At 36.7% G+C, this 19,387-nt stretch overlaps 1 protein-coding gene across 1 annotated transcript; it reads left to right on the forward strand.

Moving 5' to 3' along the window:
• The first annotated feature begins 10,741 nt into the window (after positions 1-10,741).
• LOC110266684 (L-Ala-D/L-amino acid epimerase-like) lies at positions 10,742-11,808 on the forward strand. The gene is made up of 3 exons (XM_021111619.2): positions 10,742-11,194; positions 11,493-11,562; positions 11,645-11,808. The coding sequence occupies exons 1-3, from the start codon at positions 10,742-10,744 to the stop codon at positions 11,806-11,808; spliced, it is 687 nt and encodes a 228-aa protein (XP_020967278.2).
• The last annotated feature ends 7,579 nt before the right edge of the window (positions 11,809-19,387 follow it).

Here is a 19,387-nt window from a genome sequence, read left to right on the forward strand (position 1 = left end):
CTTCTTTGGATCTCAAGTCGGATCTCCGGATACTCATTCTTTTTGAGCTTGAAAGGAACCTCAGGGATCACTTTCTTCTTGGCCACAACTTCATAGAAGTGATCTTGATGGACCTTTGAGATGAATCTCTCCATCTCCCATGACTTAGAGGTGGAAGCAATTGCCTTCCCTTTCCTCTTTCTTGAGGATTCTCTGGCCTTAGGTGCCATTTATGGTTATGGAAAAACAAAAAGCAATGCTTTTTACCACACCAAACTTAAAATGTTTGATCGTCCCTGAGCAAAAGAATAAAGAAAGAAGGAGAAGAAGAAAAAGAATAGAGGAGAGGGAGAGAGGTGTGTATTCGGCCAAGGAAAGAAGAAAGGGTTGTGTTGTGTGAAAATGAAGAAGGAATAAGGGGTTTATATAGGGGTGGGGTGGGGTTTAGGGTTCAGCCATTAGGGTTGGGTTTGGAAGGGAAAAGAGTTTAAATTTTGGAGGTAGGTAGGGTTTTTGGGGAAGAGAGGATGGATGTGAGTGGTGAAGAGATGATGGGGAAGAGTGAGTGAGGTGATTGGTGAAGGGTATTTGGGGAAGAGAGTTATGAAAAGGTGTGAAGAGGAGAGAAGAAGTGGTGGGGTTCCTGTGGGGATCCTGTGGGGTCCACAGATCCAGTGGGGCCAAGGACTTAATATCCCTGCTCCAATTAGGCGTGTAAAACGCCCTTGATGTGCAATCCTGGCGTTTAACGCCAGACTGCTGCTTGTTTCTGGCGTTAAACGCCCAAATGTAGCTTGTTTCTGGTATTTAACGCCAGGTAGATGCTTGTTTCTGGCGTTAAATGCCAGACAGATGCTTGTTTCTAGCGTTTAAATGCCAGAATGCTCCTCCTCCAGGGTGTGCTATTTTCAATGCTATTTTTCATTATGTTTTTGATTTTTCAGTAGTTTTTGTGACTCCACATGATCATCAACCTAATAAAACATGAAATAATAATAAAAAATAAAATAGATATAATTCAATAACATTGGGTTGCCTCCCAACAAGCGCTTCTTTAATGTCAATAGCTTGACAGTGAGCTCTCATGGAGCCTCACAGATGTTCAGAGCATTGTTGGGACCTCCCAACACCAAACTTAGAGTTTGAATGTGGGGGTTTAACACCAAACTTAGAGTTTGACTGTGGGGGCTTTGGTTGACTCTGCAGTGAGAGAAGCTTTTCATGCTTCCTCTCCATGGTTATAGAAGGAGATCCCTGAGTTTTAAACACAAGGTTGTCCTCATTCAGTTGAAGGATCAACTTTCCTCTGTCCACATCAATCACAGCTTTTGCTGTGGCTAGGAAGGGTCTTCCAAGGATGATAGATTCATCCTCATCCTTCCCAATGTCTAGGATTATGAAATCAGCAGGGATGTAAAGGCCTTCAACCTTTACTAACACATCCTCTACTTGTCCATAAGCCTGTTTTCTTGAGTTATCTGCCATCTCTAATGAGATTCTGGCAGCTTGCACCTTAAAGATCCCAAGTTTCTTCATTACAGAGAGTGGCATTAAGTTTATTTCTGACCCTAGGTCACACAGAGCCTTCTCAAAGGTCATGGTGCCTATGTTACAGGGAATTAGGAATTTACCAGGATCCTGTTTCTTTTTTGGTAAGTTCTGCCTATCCAATGCATTTAGTTCATTAGTGAGCAAGGGAGGTTCAGTTTCCCAAGTCTTATTACCAAATAATTTTGCATTCAGCTTCATGATTGCACCAAGGTACTTAGCAACTTGCTCTTCAGTAACGTCTTCATTCTCTTCAGAAGAAGAATACTCATCAGAGCTCATGAAGGGCAGAAGGAGGTTCAATGGAATCTCTATGGTCTCTAGATGAGCCTTAGATTCTTTTGGTTCCTCAAAGAGAAACTCCTTATTAGTCACTGAACATCCCAGGAGGTCTTCCTCACTAGGATTCACGTCCTCCTCCTCCCTTGTAGGTTCGGCCATGATGGTCAAATCAATGGCCTTGCACTCTCTCTTTGGATTTTTTTCTGTATTGCTTGGGAGAGTACTAGGAGGAGTTTCAGTGACCCTTTTACTCAACTAGCCCACTTGTGCCTCCAAATTTCTAATGGAGGACCTTGTTTCATTCATGAAACTTAAAGTGGCCTTAGATAGATCAGAGACTATATTTGCTAAGCTAGATGGATTCTACTAAGAATTCTCTGTTTGTTGCTGAGTGGATGATGGAAAAGGCTTGCTATTGCTAAACCTGTTTCTTCCACCATTATTAAAGCCTTGTTAAGGCTTTTGTTGATCCTTCCATGAGAAATTTGGATGATTTCTCCATGAGGGATTATAGGTGTTTCCATAGGGTTCACCCATGTAATTCACCTCTGCTATTGCAGGGTTCTTAGGATCATAAGCTTCTTCTTCAGAAGATGCCTCTTAAGTACTGTTGGATGCAGCTTGCATTCCATTCAGACTCTGAGAAATCATATTGACTTGCTGAGTCAATATTTTGTTCTGAGCCAATATGGCATTCAGAGCATCAATTTCAAGAACTCCCTTCCTCTGAGGCATCCCATTACTCACAGGATTCCTTTCAGAAGTGTACATGAACTGGTTATTAGCAACCATGTCAATGAGTTCCTGAGCTTCTGCAGGCATTTTCTTTAGGTGAATGGATCCACCTACAGAATGGTCCAATGGCATCTTTGATAACTCAGACAGACCATCATAGAATATATCCAGGATGGTCCATTCTGAAAGAATGTCAGAAGAACACTTTTTGGTCAGTTGCTTATATCTCTCCCAAGATTCATAGAGGGATTTACCGTCTTTCTGTCTGAAGGTTTGAACATCCACTCTAAGCTTACTAAGCTTTTGAGGAGGAAAGAACTTGGCTAAGAAAACCGTGACCAGCTTATCCCAAGAGTTCAGGCTATCTTTAGGTTGAGAGTCCAACCATATTCTAGCACTGTCTTTTACAGCAAATGGGAAAAGCATAAGCCTGTAGACCTCGAGATCAACCCCATTGGTCTTAATAGTATCACAGATCTGCAAGAATTCAGTTAAGAACTGAAAAGGATCTTTTGATGGAAGTCCATAAAACTTGCAGTTCTGTTGCATCAGAGAAACTAGTTGAGGTTTAAGCTCAAAATTGTTTGCTCCAATGGCAGGGATTGAGATGCTTCTTCTATGTAAATTGGAATTTGGTACAGTAAAGTCACCAAACATCTTCCTTGTATTGTTATTATTTTCGGCCATGTCTCCTTCTTTTTTGAAAATTTCTGTCAGATTTTCTCCAAAGAGTTGTGCTTTAGCTTCCCTAAGCTTCCTCTTCAGAGTCCTTTCAGGTTCGGGATTAGCTTCAACAAGAATGTTCTTATCCTTGTTCCTGCTCATATGGAAAAGAAGAGAACATAAAATAATAGGGATCCTCTTTGCCATAGTAGAGAGGTTCCTTTATGTGAGTAGAAGAGAAGAATAAAAGAAGGGGGAGAGAAAAACTCGAACACAAAGAGGAAGATGGTGTTCGAATTTTGGCTGGGAGAGAAGTGTTAGTAGATGAATAATTAAATAGAAGGAGATGAGAGATGAGAGAAGTCAAAAATTAAATAAAATAAAAATAAAAATTTTTTGTTTTTAATTTAAAAATTAAAGTTAAAATTCAAAAATTTTAAAATGAAATTAAATTAAATTAAAATTTAAAACAATTAGTTAATTAAAAAGGAATTTTGAAAAAGAAGGAAGGGATTTTTGAAAATCAGAAAGAGAGAGTTAGTTAGGTAGTTTTGAAAAAGATAAGAATCAAATCAAAAGTTAAGTGGTTAATTGAAAAAGATTTGAAAATCAAATTTTGAAAAGATAAGAAGTTAGAAAAGATTTTGAAATTAATTTTGAAAAAGATGTGATTGAAACTTATTTTGAAAAAAGATTTGAAAAAGAAATTTAAAAAGAATTGATTTTGAAAATTAAGGTTGATTACTTGACTAACAAGAAACAAAAAGATATGATTTAAAAATTTAAAGATTGAACCTTTCTTACTAGGCAAGTAACAAACTTAAAATTTTTGAATCAATCACATTAATTGTTAGTGAGATTTTCGAAAATATGAAGTAAGAATAAGAAAAAGATTTTTAAAAATCAATTTGAAATTTTCGAAAATATGAAAGAAAAAATGAAACAAATTTTATTTTTGAAAAAGATTTGAAAAAGATAGAATTTTTAAATTGAAAATTTGATTTGACTCATAAGAAACAACTAGATTTTAAAAATTTTTGAAAAAGTCAAGTCAAATATTCGAATTTTATGAGAAGAAAAGGGAAAGATATTTTTTTTATTTTTGAATTTTTAATAATGGAAGAGAAAAACATGAAAAATACTCAATGCATGAAAATTTTGGATCAAAACAATTGATGCATGCAAGAACACTTTGAATGTTAAGATGAACACCAAGAACACTTTGAATGTCAAGATGAACACCAAGAACTTATTTTTGAAAATTTTTAAGAAAAGAAAAACATGCAAGACACCAAACTTAGAAATTTTCAATGTTGAGACATTAATAATTCAAAAATGCATATGAGAAACAAGAAAAGACACAAAACAAGAAAATATGAAGATCAAACAAGAAGACTTACCAAGAACAACTTGAAGATCATGAAGAATGCAATGCATGAATTTTTGAATAATTGACTCTAGACTCAAATAAGAAACATCAAATTTTTAGTTTTTATGATTTTATAAAATTTTTTTGTATATTTTTTTCGAAAATTTTTTTGAAAAGGAAAATAAGGATTTCAAAATTTTTAATAGGAATTCCAGGAATATTGCAATGTTAGTCTAAAACTCCGGTCCAGGAATTAGACATGGCTTACTAGCCAGCCAAGCTTTCAGTGAAAGCTCCGGTCCAAAACACTAGACATGGCCAATGGCCAGCCAAGCTTCAGCATACATAGTTCAAGCATGTGAAGAAGAAGCCTCAGTCCAAAAGAATTTAGACATGGCTTTACAGCCAGCCAGGATTCAACATATCCCATGAAATTCCAGAATTCCTTCTTAAAAATTCTGAAGAACATAGAATAATTTATTTTTTTTATTTTTTTTGAAAATTTTTTCGAAAATAAAAAGAATAAAAACAAAAACTTAAAATTAAAATAAAATTACCTAATCTAAGCAACAAGATGAACCGTCAGTTGTCCTCGAACAATCCCCGGCAACGGCGCCAAAAACTTGGTGCACAAAATTGCGATCATCAACAATGGCGCCAAAGACTTGGTGCTCTCAAACATGAATCACACTTTGTCACAACTTCGCACAACTAACCAGCAAGTGCACTGGGTCGTCCAAGTAATAAACCTTACGTGAGTAAGGGTCGATCCCACGGAGATTGTCGGCTTGAAGCAAGCTATGGTCACCTTGTAAATCTCAGTCAGGCGGGTTCAGATGGTTATAGAGAATTGATAATTAAAACATAATTAAAATATAAACTAGGATAGAGATACTTATGTAATTCATTAGTGAGAATTTCAGATAAGCATATAGAGATGCTTTCGTTCCTCCTGAACCTCTGCTTTCCTGCAGTCTTCATCCAATCATTCATACTCCTTTCCATGGCAAGCTGTATGTTGGGCATCACCGTTGTCAATGGCTACATCTCGTCCCCTCAATGAAAATGGTCCAATGCGCTGTCATTGCATGGTTAATCATCTGTCAGTTCTCGATCATACTGGAATAGGATTCAGTGATCCTTTTGCATCTGTCACTACGCCTAGCACTCGCGAGTTTGAAGCTCGTCACAGCCACCCCTTCCCAGATCCTACTCAGAATACCACAGACAAGGTTTAGACTTTTCGGATCTCAGGAATGGCCGTCCATAGGTTCTAACTTATACCACAAAGATTCTAATATCTCAGACTCGGTACCCTGTATTAGATACCTAAGAGATACTCATTCTATCTCATCTTCATGTAGAACGGAAGTGGTTGTCAGGCACGCGTTCATAGGTGAGAATGGTGATGAGCGTCACATAATCATCACATTCATCATGTTCTTGGGTACGAATGAATATCTTAAAATAGGAATAAGCTTGAATTGAATAGAAAAACAATAGTACTTTGCATTAATTCATTAGGAACAGCAGAGCTCTACACCTTAATCTATGGTGTGTAGAAACTCTTACCGTTGAAAATACATAAGTGATAATGGTCCAGGCTTGGCCGAATGGCCAGCCCCCATAAAGGTCTAAGATAGCATAAAACTGATCAAAAGATGTAAATACAATAGTAAAAAGTTCTATTTATACTAGACTAGCTACTAGAGTTACAGAAATGAGTAAATGATGCAGAAATCCACTTCCGGGCCCACTTGGTGTGTACTTGGGCTGAGCATTGAAGCTTTCACATGTAGAGGTCTTCCTTGGAGTTAAATGCCAGTTTGTAACCTGTTTCTGGCGTTTAACTCTACTTTGCAACCTGTTTCTGGCATTTAACTCCAGAATAGGGCAGAGAGCTGGCGTTGAATGCCAGTTTGCATCGTCTAAACTTGGGAAAAGTATGAACTATTATATATTGCTGGAAATCCCTGGATGTCTACTTTCCAACGCAATTAAGAGCGCGCCATTTGGAGTTTTATAGCTCCAGAAAATCCACTTTGAGTGCAGGAAGGTCAGAATCCAACAGCATCTGCAGTCCTTCTTCAACCTCTGAATATGATTTTTGCTCAAGTCCCTCAATTTCAGCCAGAAAATACTTGAAATCACAGAAAACACACAAACTCATAGTAAAGTCCAGAAATGTGAATTTTATTTAAAAAATAATAAAAATATACTAAAAACTAACTAAATCATACTAAAAACTATGTAAAAATAATGCCAAAAAGCGTATAAATTATTCGCTCATCAGAAGCTAATGCTGCTGCAACTCTGCAAGCTGTGTAGAGATTGGGCCAACTGGTCGGAATGGAAATGGCAATGGGAATGGCGAAGGGAATGCTAATGATAATGCTGAAGGAAACGGTGATAACACGGGTGGAGTTCTGATGACCTTGGCGACGTTTTTCAAGGTTCATCCACAACTTTCCGAGGATCCACAAATCCTGTTGAAGCGGACCCCTGGTTCCAAGCTATGGAGCGTGCTTTACAGGCGTAGCATGTTCCTCTCAATCAATATGTAGAGTTTTCCGCTTATCAGCTAGCGGGAGAGGCCCAACCTTGGTGGCAAGCTGAGTGTTGTTTGCTATAGCTTCAGAACACTGACATTCCATGGGAGGTGTTCCAAACTGCTTTCTATAAGAAATAATTCCCTGAGTCTACAAGGGAAGCAAAGGAGATGGAGCTAATGCAGCTGAAGCAAGGTTCCATGTCTGTGGCAGAGTACACAAACAAGTTTGAAGAGTGATGTGTGGACTTTTGTTGATATAGAATTTTCTCAATTGAATGAATTCTCGTTGCAAGTATAGTTCTACACCAACAAAGAATTCTCACATGCAAAAATTTTAGTTGTCACATGTACAAACCCCAAATAAAAAGTAACCGGAGTATTTGAACTCCGGGTCGTCTCAAAAGGAATTGCAATGAAGTGTTTAATTATTGGCTTTGAAGATTCAAGGGGGGTTTGGTTTGGTGAAAGGGCAAAAAATTAAATGTGCAAGAAAGGTAAATCAAGCAAGCAATTAAAGAAAGCAATTAGTAAAGAGAGACATTCATGGCAAGAATTGAGATCATAGGCTTTCTATCCTAGTCATACAATGATTAATTCATCTTATTTAGTCAACTCTAACAACCGAAAGAAGGTATCATGTCATCTTCATATAGGGAGAATGTCAAACAAGACTAATTAATCATGTCACAAATATAAACAAGAATTTATCTCATTACGTCATCCTCGATGATGGAAGAAGGTATCATATTATCTTCACACTCGAAGAAAGTCTAACAAGACTAGCTAATCTCCATCCAAAAGTCCTAATCAATCCACTAAGTGAATTTAGCAAGAGATTAGAGTTAATGGAATCAATATTGGCTAACAACTCTAGATCACCAACATGGGTTGGGTTTTCATGACTCAAGATTGTCTAATTACTCTTTCCAAGCAAAGAATGCTCAAGATCTACTCTAAAGCCCAACCAAGCATTTTGTCAAACACTTGGTGGGTGTACAAGGAAAGCATAATAAATGTACAAGAATAATAAAATTTAACAACTATCAATAGCAAGGAAAATAAGATCATAACTCAAATCATCAACAAAAGAACATCAAACATTAAATTGCATTAAAAGGGATCCAAATCCAACAAGAGTATCCATGAACATAAAAGAAGCATAAAAGTAAAATTAACACTACAAACCATAAAATTAACACTACAAGCCATGTGCGCGTGCGCGTCGATTGGCAAATTCTTCATCCGCGCGGACGCGGCATGTACACGTGCGCGTCTCTATGTGAAACCACTTTTGCGCGTGCGCCCATTGATGCATTTCCAATCTTTGTTTCTTCATGCATTCTCCACTTTGCATGCTTTTTTCCTCATTTCTTCCATCCAATACTTGCCTTATGAACCTGAAATCACTCAACAAACACATCAAGGCATCGAATGGAATTAAAGTGAATCAAAATCACCAATTTAGGGCCTAAAAAGCATGTTTTTACACTTAAACACAATTCATGGGAGAATTACAAAACCATGCTATTTCATTGAATAAATGTGGGAAAAGGTGGTAAAATCCCCTAAAATAAGCACAAGATAAATCACGAAATCGGGGTTTATCAAATCTCCCCACACTTAAACTAAGCATGTCCTCATGCTAAAATCAAGAAGGAAGCAAAGGGTATTAACATTTATTCAATGCAACTAACTAAATGCAATCTATCTATATGCAATCTATCTACATGAATGCATCCACTTGGTCAAAATAAATCAATTTCTAAGAATACATATACAAACACAAGGGCTAAGGCAATAGTAATCACTCAACCCATAATTGAATTAAATTATTAAAAAGATTTTACAAACTTGCAAGAAAAGAGATGATCATGGGTGGAAACATGTAATTGAGCAATCGAACCCTCACCGGATGTGTATCCGCTCTAGTCGCTCAAGTGTATGGGGTTGATTCACTCAATTCTCCCCTAATCATGCTTTTCAAGATTTGTTTTTCATCTAACAATCAACAATTACTTTATGCATGCATACAAATATCATGAGGGTTTTCTCATAGGTTGTAATGGGGCTACGGTCAAGGTAGGATGCATATGGTCAAGTGAGCTTGAAATTTGAATCTTTGATTAATTTAAACTTTCCACCTAACCTATGACAACCTATACAATTCTAAACAAACCTAACTATCAATTCTTCACTTTTTCACACACTCATGCACTCTCTTTTGATCACCACCCATATGCATTGACTTTTATTGAACTTTGCTTTGGGGCATTTTGTCCCCTTTTTATTGCAATTCTTTGTCTTTCTTTTTCTATTTCCATTATTTATTTTCTTTTTTTCTTTTTTTTCATTACTTTTTTTTCATTATTATCTTTTTTTTTTCTTTTCAAACTAAAATATATTCAAGAACATCAATGCATATGGTTTACACATGATTAATACATGAGTATGTACCCAATTCCCAAGATTTCCAACACAAATACAAAATATACTTTTATCTCTACCTAATGTTCCCAACTCTCCCAAAATCAAATAATGAACACTCTCACTAGCCTAACACTACTAGAAAATTAGTTATTACAGACGGATATTTCCGACGAATTTTTTCCACGGAAATACAGACGGAATTTCAGAGGAATTTTTTGTCGGAAAATAAAAAAAATGAATTAGTATAAATTACGGACGGAAAAGAGAATCCGTCGATAATTTTGTCGGAAAATTTAATTTTTTTTAGTGAGAAATTATTACAGACGGATTTTCTGTCTGTAATTTAAAACTTTCCGTCGAAAATTTTGATTTAAACCTAATTTAACCCGAGTGTCTCCACCTTCATTCACACTCCACACAAGCTTCTTCCTCTCTCTGTCGCACTAACAGCTTCTTCTCTCCGTCGCATGAGCTTTTTCCGCCGTTTGCGTCGCACGAGCTTCTCCGCCGCTGCTATCGTCGCATCTGCTCCCTTCATTGCCGTCGTCACAGAACTCTCTACGCCTTCGCTCTTGTCGCATTTACTCCCTTAGTGAATTTCAGGTATACTCTGATTTTGTGATTCTAGTGCTTAGGGTTCAATTTTTCTGTGCCAATTTTAGGTTTATCAATTTTCCTTAGCAGTTTCTATCTTCTTGTCGCTGTTGATGCTGATTGAGCTTGTTGTAGGTTTATCAATTATTTTATTATCAGCGAAGAAAGAGATTTTTGGTCGGTCATTTCTGTAGCGATTCGTGAAACTCGGTGGAAACTCGGTGGTTGTTGTTGAATGGCGAAGCTTGGAATGATAGTTGACTCCGTTGGTAACTTCTTCTCCGGCAGAGACCAGCTTCCCTAGTGTGACCCTGACATCGTCGCTGTAAGCCTTTTCTTTTTCTCGATTCCATTTTCTTCATTCAGAATTGATATCAACTTGTAATTTCTTGTTATCTATTGGTCGTGATTTCAGTATTGATGTTTAGGTCAAAATCAAGTTAGCGCTTGCAATAGGTTTATGGTTTAGATACAAATCAATCACATATCTTTTGTTACTTTAGTTAAAGAGGAAGAATTGCAGCTTCTATAAAACAATTCCCTGTTATGATGGATCATTGTGTAACAATTAAAGCTATAGCTTGGAGCATGATATGTTTCATTCACAAAAGAAATTGTTGATAACAATTGAAACCTCCTTGTCTTTTTATTGCTCCTTTGCTGCTTTATTCTCTAAAATCATGGTTTCTTCTTCTGCACCTGCAACAGCAGCAGCGGCCATCACTTTTGGCTTCAAGAATTTGATGGAAACTTTCACTGTTGATGTGTACAGAGCAGAGAACAGGCCACTGAACGTGCCCTTGATTGCACCTTTTACCATTGCATCATCAAGGTTGGAGATGGTAGAGAACGTGGCCGTTAGAATTGAGCTCAGCAATGGCTCTGTGGGTTGGGGTGAGGCACCAATTCTGCCTTTTGTTACTGCTGAGGACCAGAAAACTGCCATGGCCAAGGCTTCTGAGGCATGTGCCTTTCTCAGGAGATGTCCTTCACTGACACTGGGTTCCATGTTGGAGGACATTGGCAATTCTGATGAGTTCTTCAAGGTTACAACAATTTCTTCTCAAATTTCTTAATTCTTCATATATATACTGTGGCAGAATATCATTATTTTATTTTCTTTTCTTGTCCTCTGTTATGGTAATATGATTGATTGATTGATTTCTCTTGAAACATTTCTATAATTATAATGTGAGATCGAGACAAGGTAGAAAAGAATTATGTCTTTTAGCATTGTATTTGCAGTTACCAAACAAGCAATTTTGTGATTCTTATTTTTGTTTTCAGTTGTGTCTAAGTTAAGCTTCTTGTTGAGTATTTGAAACTTAGTTGTTGTTTGTTAAGGTGGCTGCACCTCTGGAGACATTGGGGAGGGCTGCAGCTGAACTAAGAATCATGAAAAGAACTCGCATTGGTAAAATAAATTTGCAACCTAGCATGATGAAATGATGCGGTGCTTCATTGTTTATGTTAATGTATCTCATGTTCAATTGCAGGTATGGATTTGCAATTTGATATGGTGGAGGTTGATGCTTTTGTCAAACAGCCAGATGGTTTACTCTTTAGTTGGTATGAATGTTTTCAGTGCTACTGCCGCTTAATGCACGGTATTGTGAGTTCTTGTCATAGCCGTTTATCAAGTTTTCGATTATGGTCCTAATCAGGAATGTGCTTCAGCATTAGCTATAAACTAATACCAAATTTTTGTTTGTTTATTTAGTTGTACTTATTAGCAAATGCGCTCTTGTGATGAATAATGAACAATGTTTGCATCCTTGAATCAGAGATCATTATTAAGCAAATCTTTCCTTTGCATGGTGTTTTTTCACTTACATATCCATTAATTTTTACTTTAGATTCTGCATTACTTGAACATGACACAAAGTTGGAGCATCACTTTCTTAATTCATTTTCAGGATTCAGTTTGGCTGGACTTGAACATGACACAAAACACATACTTGAATGATTAATGACTTCAGACTTCTTTATTACATTTAGGTCAGAGAATTTAGTAGTGCTCCCTGCTTTCTTCATTGCGGTCATACTATGGGCTATTATGTTTTCTCAGTTCTGGAAACGGAAAAATGCTTCACTTTTAGCCAGGTAATATCTTTTACATAGTATGTCTTGCTTCTCTCGGGATCAGCACATTCAATTTGATATGAACGCCTTCGCTTTTTGCGAATCTTCACACATTTCTCTGTGGTCTGGTGTTGTAGGTGGCCTATTACCTATGGAAATGCAGTTGATGAAGAATACAAGGTTGTTGGCATGAAGGGTAATGCTCAACCCGGATAGAACCCAATGGACCTCATAAAATTACTCGAGGCTCATAGAGTGAAGCGAAAGAAAGTGTTCACGAAATATGAGTGGTTTAATCATCTCTTGCGAATCAGGAACGATGCACTCATTATCATCAGCATAATATGCCTCCAGTTACCATTTGAGTTGGCATATGCTCATCTTTATGAAGTTCTTAATAAAGATATAATTAAGTAAGAATCCAGGTCGTTCTTTTCATGCTTCTACTTTTTAGTGTTAATCTATTGTTCTCTTATTCAACTTCTTAATTCTTTCTTTGAGTTGTTCTGTATTACTTCAATAATTCTTGGTTGTTTCCTTATAACTACTAAGATGACTCTCTTGTCAAATATAAGACAAGAAAAAAAATATTAATAACTTAATATTTTTTATATTGACATTTATTTGATCACTTTTAAATTTTTATATATGATGTATTTTTACACTTTAATTTTTATTATTAAATATTGCTAAATATTTTACAAATATTTATTTTTAAATGTTTAAATAACACGATTGTAATTTCATGCTTCCTATGTTGCCTTCAAATACAAATAAAATGAAACGAAATGAAACAAAAAGTAATCAAACTGCTTGACTAAAAACTTAATCCACAAACAACAATATTTCAGGTGGGGATTTAAATTCCACGTGTGATGTAGAGAAGCCCCAACCATTCCAAAATATATGTTATATGTGCCCCCCTGAGGTACAAATGCATACTTGCCATATTGTCTATGTATATATAATAATGTCACTCCTATTTTTGATTAATAAACGAAAAGTTGTTATATATATATATATATATATATATATATATATATATATATATATATATATATATATATATATATATATATTACATAAATTCAAGAAATGTGAGTATAATTTACTTTTTAATTTTGACAAGGACATGGAGACTTACTATATGTTTCATTTGCTATACTTTCATCTATTTTGATTAGATGTGGCCAAACATTTTCAAGAAAGCCAAAGAAGGAGGGCTAAATGTGATTCAGACTTATGTCTTTTGGAATATTCATGAACTAGTACAAGGCCAAGCAATCATGTCTAAAGTGTTTTAGTACCAAGTTTGTGTAAGATCATTTATTCTTTTAAGTAGGCTAATTAATGCTAATAGATTAGTGTTTCTTATCCTATTGCAGTTCAATTTTGAAGGAGACTATGATTAGTTTAAGGAGCTTGCGCATTCCCACCTGCATTCGCTATGTCTGCTCTGGTATAAATGCTTTTGTCTGCCTTCCTTTTGTATTCTCTTTTCGTTTAAATGGCCCTTAGTTTAACTATCTTTTATTAAACATTGTTATTGACAACTTAATTCCTACATATTCAGAACAACATTATGGAAATCAGGATAGATGCTTTGAAGCTACTAGCAATGATGAAGTGGCATGTCCCGGTAACCTCTATTTCCCTTTCTATTTTCTGTATTCTCTCTTTGAGTTCTTCATTAACTTACCCTCACTGCACATTCTTCTCGTCTCACGATCTGATCTCGTGGCTCCTAACACTGTTACGGACTTTGTTTTCTTGTCAGATTCAATTTGAGACAATAATCACTTCCGTCATTTCAAAGATCGAACGCAGACATGGTAATCCTTTTGTTTCCTCACAATCCTGCACTTCGATATTTATTTTAGGCTTCTCTATCAGCTACAATTTTGATATGTGCATGTAATTTGAATCTGTGATCTGGCTTTACATTTACATGGACTTCGTGTTGTGTAATTGTACACACTTGCCTTATAATTGAGATCTATTCATGGTGAGGTTTGTATTTGAATGTTCTTCAAGATTACTATTGGATCTTCTATTAATTATTTAGTAGTTCTGTGAAGACAGCATACATCTCCAAATTTATCTGAAGATAGAAAGTTATGAGAAGACAGCTTACCTCTCCAAATTTTCTGGATATAAATTGTAGCATTTCTCAAGGTGATAAACTCTTTTCTTGTTAAATGTGTATGGATTTGTCTCTGTATGAGTCTTGCTGCTTTGGCTAAGACTTCAGCTCTTCGTGCATCTAATTCGGCTTTTGTTATCCTCCTTCACTTTTTCTTAATCCTATAAAACATTGCTAGGCTTCTGAAATCTGTCCATGTCATGTTTTTTGATACCAGGGAACTGCATATGCTCAGTCCAATGCAAACAAATCAAAGAAGAACAAGTAGATGAACAAATACTTTCAAATTTCAGCCACACAAGAGTCTATCATAGAGTGAAGAATCATGTAACTCAGATTAGATTGGACAGTTTAAATTTTAAAGAGAGCATGAGGAAATAGTTTTAAAATTTAGGCTGAAAGTCCTGCCCTTCTCTTTTGTAGTTTAAAAGAATTTTTGGGGTATTTTTTTATTGAGACAGTGAGATATTGGATAATGGTGTTAAAAAATAACACCCAATTTTATAGGTATCATGTAATGAATATTATGTTTATTTATGTGATTTTTGGCTTTCTTTTTTTTCAATTTACAGTGTGTTTGATAGAGTAAATTTAGAAAACAAATATAAAGTATTTATTTTGCAATAGAAAAATTTAAAAAAAAATTATTTTACCTTACAGGCGGATTTTCTGTCTGTATTCAGAGTGTGAGATGATTTTTTAAGGTTTAAATTACAGACGAAAAATCTGTCGAAAAATCTGTCTGTAATTATCGACGGAAAATCTGTCAAAAAATTTGTCTGTAATTACAGACGGAAAATCCGTTGGAAAATCCGTCTGTAATTACCGACGGAAAATCCGTCTTAAAGTTCGACGGCTCAGGGAAATGGATGGAGAATTTACAGAGGGAAAATCCGTCGGTAACTAGTAAAAATCCGTCAGTAATTTTCCGACGGAAAAAAATTCGTCGGTAAATAATTTCCGACGAGGCTTTTACAGAGGGACAAAATCCGTCGGTAATTTCGTCGGTAACTAAAAATCCGTCTGTAATAAAGATTAAATCTGTCTGTAAATCTGTCTGTATTAATCCATTTTCTAGTTGTGTAAGCTAATCAAAGATCCAAATTAAGGACATTTATTGTTTTTCACTTAGGCTTATAATGTGCTACAATTAAGAACAAATGGGTTAAGCATAGGCTCAAATTGGCTAACAATGGAAGATAAAAGGTAGGCTATTTGGGTAAGTGAGCTATTTAAATAATGGCCTCAATCATATAAATGCATGTATACACAAAGTAATGGACATAAAGAATCAAACAAATCAAATATTACACTCATAGGAAGAGAATAATGCACACAAGAATGAAAGTAAGTGGTCATGTATGATGTAACCACACAATTAGGCTAAAATCTCACATGCTTGTGTTCTTAGCTCAAAAAATATGTTCCACAAAATATATAATTCAAGCAAGTTCTAAAATTTTTTTTTTCAATCAATAGGGGTGCCCTATAGATAAAATCCTTGGAAAATATCATGATTTTGACTAAGCTTAATATATACATATGCAAAATGAGAAAGTGCAACTAAAAATCCTAAAATGAAATGCAAGAGTGTTGGGATTAGAAACTTGTTACCCAAAAATGCCAAATAGTCGGACGACCTCCCCACACTTAAAAGTTTGCACCGTCCTCGGTGCACTAAAAATGAGCAAGGGGGTACGGCGACTTTCCGAGTTGCTACCTTCAGCTGGTAGGTCAACTGATGCTGCGTGTTCTTCTTCTGCTTCCGTTTTTTGCTTATGATGATTCATCCTGAACATAGAAAACAGGAGATAATAAGACAAGTAAATGCACAAGCAAGGAAGCATGGATTGTTGGAATGAGGTAATTCACCAGAATTGAGTGAGTGAATTAGTGTGATTAATGAAAAATAAGTGTGTGGGTCCTAACTTGTATGCGGTTTAGAACTCACACTCTAGTATTTAGAAACCATGTCACAATTATAGAAAAGAAGACACACATTTCACTCATTCTAGTGTGCTTGAAATACTTCAAAAGACTTGTAGGTTAAGTCAACCACACAAGTAGTGAAGAGGCATGAAAGCATTCAAGCAATTAATCAAGCAATTGTGAAATTGGATAATGCATGAACATTGATTGATGTGTAGGTAGACTTAGTGAACAAAATGGTATATGAAACTCACACAACAATCAATGACACATATTGGAGTTGTTGCCATACCTAAGTGACATAGAGGTGAAACACATGGATGCTATGGAACTTAGGAAAAAGAGGAGAGGAGTGAAAATCAATCACATAGCAAGCATGGTCCACAAAGCTTGAAAATCTCAAAAATATGTCACTAGGTAAGCTTCCGATCCAACTTCACAACTCTACAATCTCAATGCATAAAATAAGTGATGCTCTAAACAAGCATCCCAAAAAAATGCATTGATAATGTACAATTGCATAACAATAGATGCTGAATGCATGGTGGCCAAAACATGCAATTCAAAAGAGTTAAGAAGCTTAAAGGCAATGTAACATTCACTTGGTGCTCACAAATGTTAAACATGAGAACCCAAAACCAAGTGACAAAATATAACCTCACAAAGAAATCCAACAATAATGATTAATAATAGTGATGTTAACTAACATCCTATTAGTAATAAGCAGCAGTAAATAGTAAACAAGATTACTAATCCAACACTTATAATGGAAAATAAAAATTAAACTAGCTAACTAACTAAAAGAAATGGTGTTACATGGTGTTTGGTAGTGTTGGATGATGTTTGAAGAATGGAAAGAAAAGAAGAGAAAAGAGAAGATGGAAAGAAATGGAAAGAAGAAAAGAAAAGAAGGTGAGTGAAACAGGATAATCCACGTGTGCGCGTCATGTGCGCGTAAGCGTGGATTGATGAAATGGAAGCGACGCATACGCGTGCAGTGCGCGGACGCGTGCATGGCAAAGCAGAGAGTCGACGCGAACGCGCAAGGTGCGCGTGCGTGTGCCCTGGGGCACAAAGTTGGCACACTTCAGGCACAACTCTCGGGTGAATGTATGGGAAGTGGAAAAATTCAATCCACGCGTACGCGTACATGACGCGTGTGTGTGGATGGCCAAAAATACTTGGGCACACGTACGCGTGGAGTGCGTGTGCGCGTGGATGGTGCTCTGTTTTTTTCAAAATTTTTCTATGTTTTTGCACCAAACCAAGCATTCTAAACCTCCAAACGGCTACCAAAACATCATAAAACCTTATTTAACCTACTAGACTCCCAGATAAACTCAACTAGGCAATCAAAACATGAAATTAAACCTAAATTACCAATATTTACAAAGAGAAAAATAAAAAGGATATTACCATGGTGGGGTGTCTCCCACCTAGCACTTTTGTTTATTGTCCTTAAGTTGGACTTATGGGGAGCTCCTCATCAAGGTGGCTTGTGCTTGAATCCATCCTTAAACATCCACCAATGCTTGGACTTCCCTTGTGCTTCATCATTCAAAGTTAATAACTCCAAGCTTTGATGGAGTTCTTCACAAACCATGGGCTCCCAAAGTTGATCTTCCTTGTGCGATCCGGGATCCCACACTTTGTTTTCACACCCGTCCTTGAGTTGATCATGGTGATCTCTTCCGGGTGGCAAGAGAGATGAATTCTCATGGAAGCACCAAACTATCCTCTTAGACCCATCCAATTGAGCACTAGTCCAACCCTTGCTCCTTGAAGCTTCAACCATAATGAGCCTAGACTTACAACGCCAACCACTAAACATCCTCCTTTTACGCTTAATTCCGCATAGCGCCCTAAGTTGGCCATCCGTCTCAAGCAAACCAAATTCAAGTGGGATAATAAAGCTAAGAGTTAGAAGTTTTACCCACTCAAATGAAGTATTAGATGACAACCTAGGTGGAAGAGTTCCCAACGATCTTGACAAGGCGCGCTCTACTCCTGTCCATCCTCTCCTAGAGGCTTCCACCACTTGGCAAGATACTTCATGCTCTACCTCTTGCCAAACTTCCTCAAGTTCACATTCTTCTTCACCAATATCGTCTAGCTCTTCCCCATCACTCAAATCATACATAGGAGGTTGAGTGAAATCTACCTCATCATCAATTCCGAGCATAGTGGGGAAGGATTCTTCAAGCTCAAAAGGATCATATGTTGGTATGGAATCATCATAAATAGGAGGGCCTATTGATTGGAACACTTCTTCCGATTCTTCAATCACATTGTGCCTTGGAGGTTGTGCACTCTCCTCCTCAATATTAACTTCGAACTCCATGGAAAAAGGCTCTTCAATTTGTGCTTCCTCTATGTACTCAACATATCCTAACGCTCCAACCACTACTTTCTCTTGTTCAATAATCTCTACCTCCTTCTCTTGTTGCATTTTTTGCTTTAACTCCTCTTCTTCACCTTGGGGTTTCAAGTTCACTCTCTCACTAAGCTCTTTGGGTGCTTCTCCACATTCAACAATGTGAGTTCCTTAATCGCATAGGCTTAGACGAGATGAGACTATGTTGCTTTCGGCTTCTACCATGATAGCCATCTTGGCTTTTAACTCCTTAAACTTATTTTCATCCTCCTCGTGTTGCCTTAAGATATGATATTCAAGATCCCTTAATTCTAGCATAAAGGCTTCATCGGAGGGTTGTGGTGGAAGAGAGGGTTCATTATTTGAGGAAAAGGTATCATAGTCGGAAGGTGGTTCATATTGGTGAAAGTCTTGAGGTGGTGTGTATGAAATTTCTTCTCCAAGATATACTCTCGTTCTTAATTCAGTTAAGTCAGAATAAAGGGTGACCCGTGACAATCACCCAATCTTTGTTACTCGCTTAGCCAAGATCGCGTGTCTGATAACCACAAAGCGGTCTACATGATGTTCAACGTAGTCATTGGACGACAGCTAGAGTATACTCTCTTGGATATCTAATACACGGACTGAGTCCGTGAGATTAGTATCTTCGTGGTATAGGCTAGAACCAATTGGCAGCCATTCTTGGGATCCGGAAAGTCTAAACCTTGT

This window comes from Arachis ipaensis, chromosome B9 (assembly GCF_059453495.1).
Source record: "Arachis ipaensis isolate K30076 ecotype BB chromosome B9, ASM5945349v1, whole genome shotgun sequence".
In the NCBI taxonomy this organism is placed as follows: Eukaryota; Viridiplantae; Streptophyta; class Magnoliopsida; order Fabales; family Fabaceae; genus Arachis; species Arachis ipaensis.

Coding starts and splice junctions, on each gene's coding strand:
- LOC110266684 (XM_021111619.2), top strand. CDS start 10,742: ATGTTTCATTCACAAAAGAAATTGTTGATAACAATTGAAACCTCCTTG. Junction 11,195..11,492: donor ATTCTGATGAGTTCTTCAAG/GTTACAACAATT, acceptor TTGTTTGTTAAG/GTGGCTGCACCTCTGGAGAC. Junction 11,563..11,644: donor CATGAAAAGAACTCGCATTG/GTAAAATAAATT, acceptor GTTCAATTGCAG/GTATGGATTTGCAATTTGAT.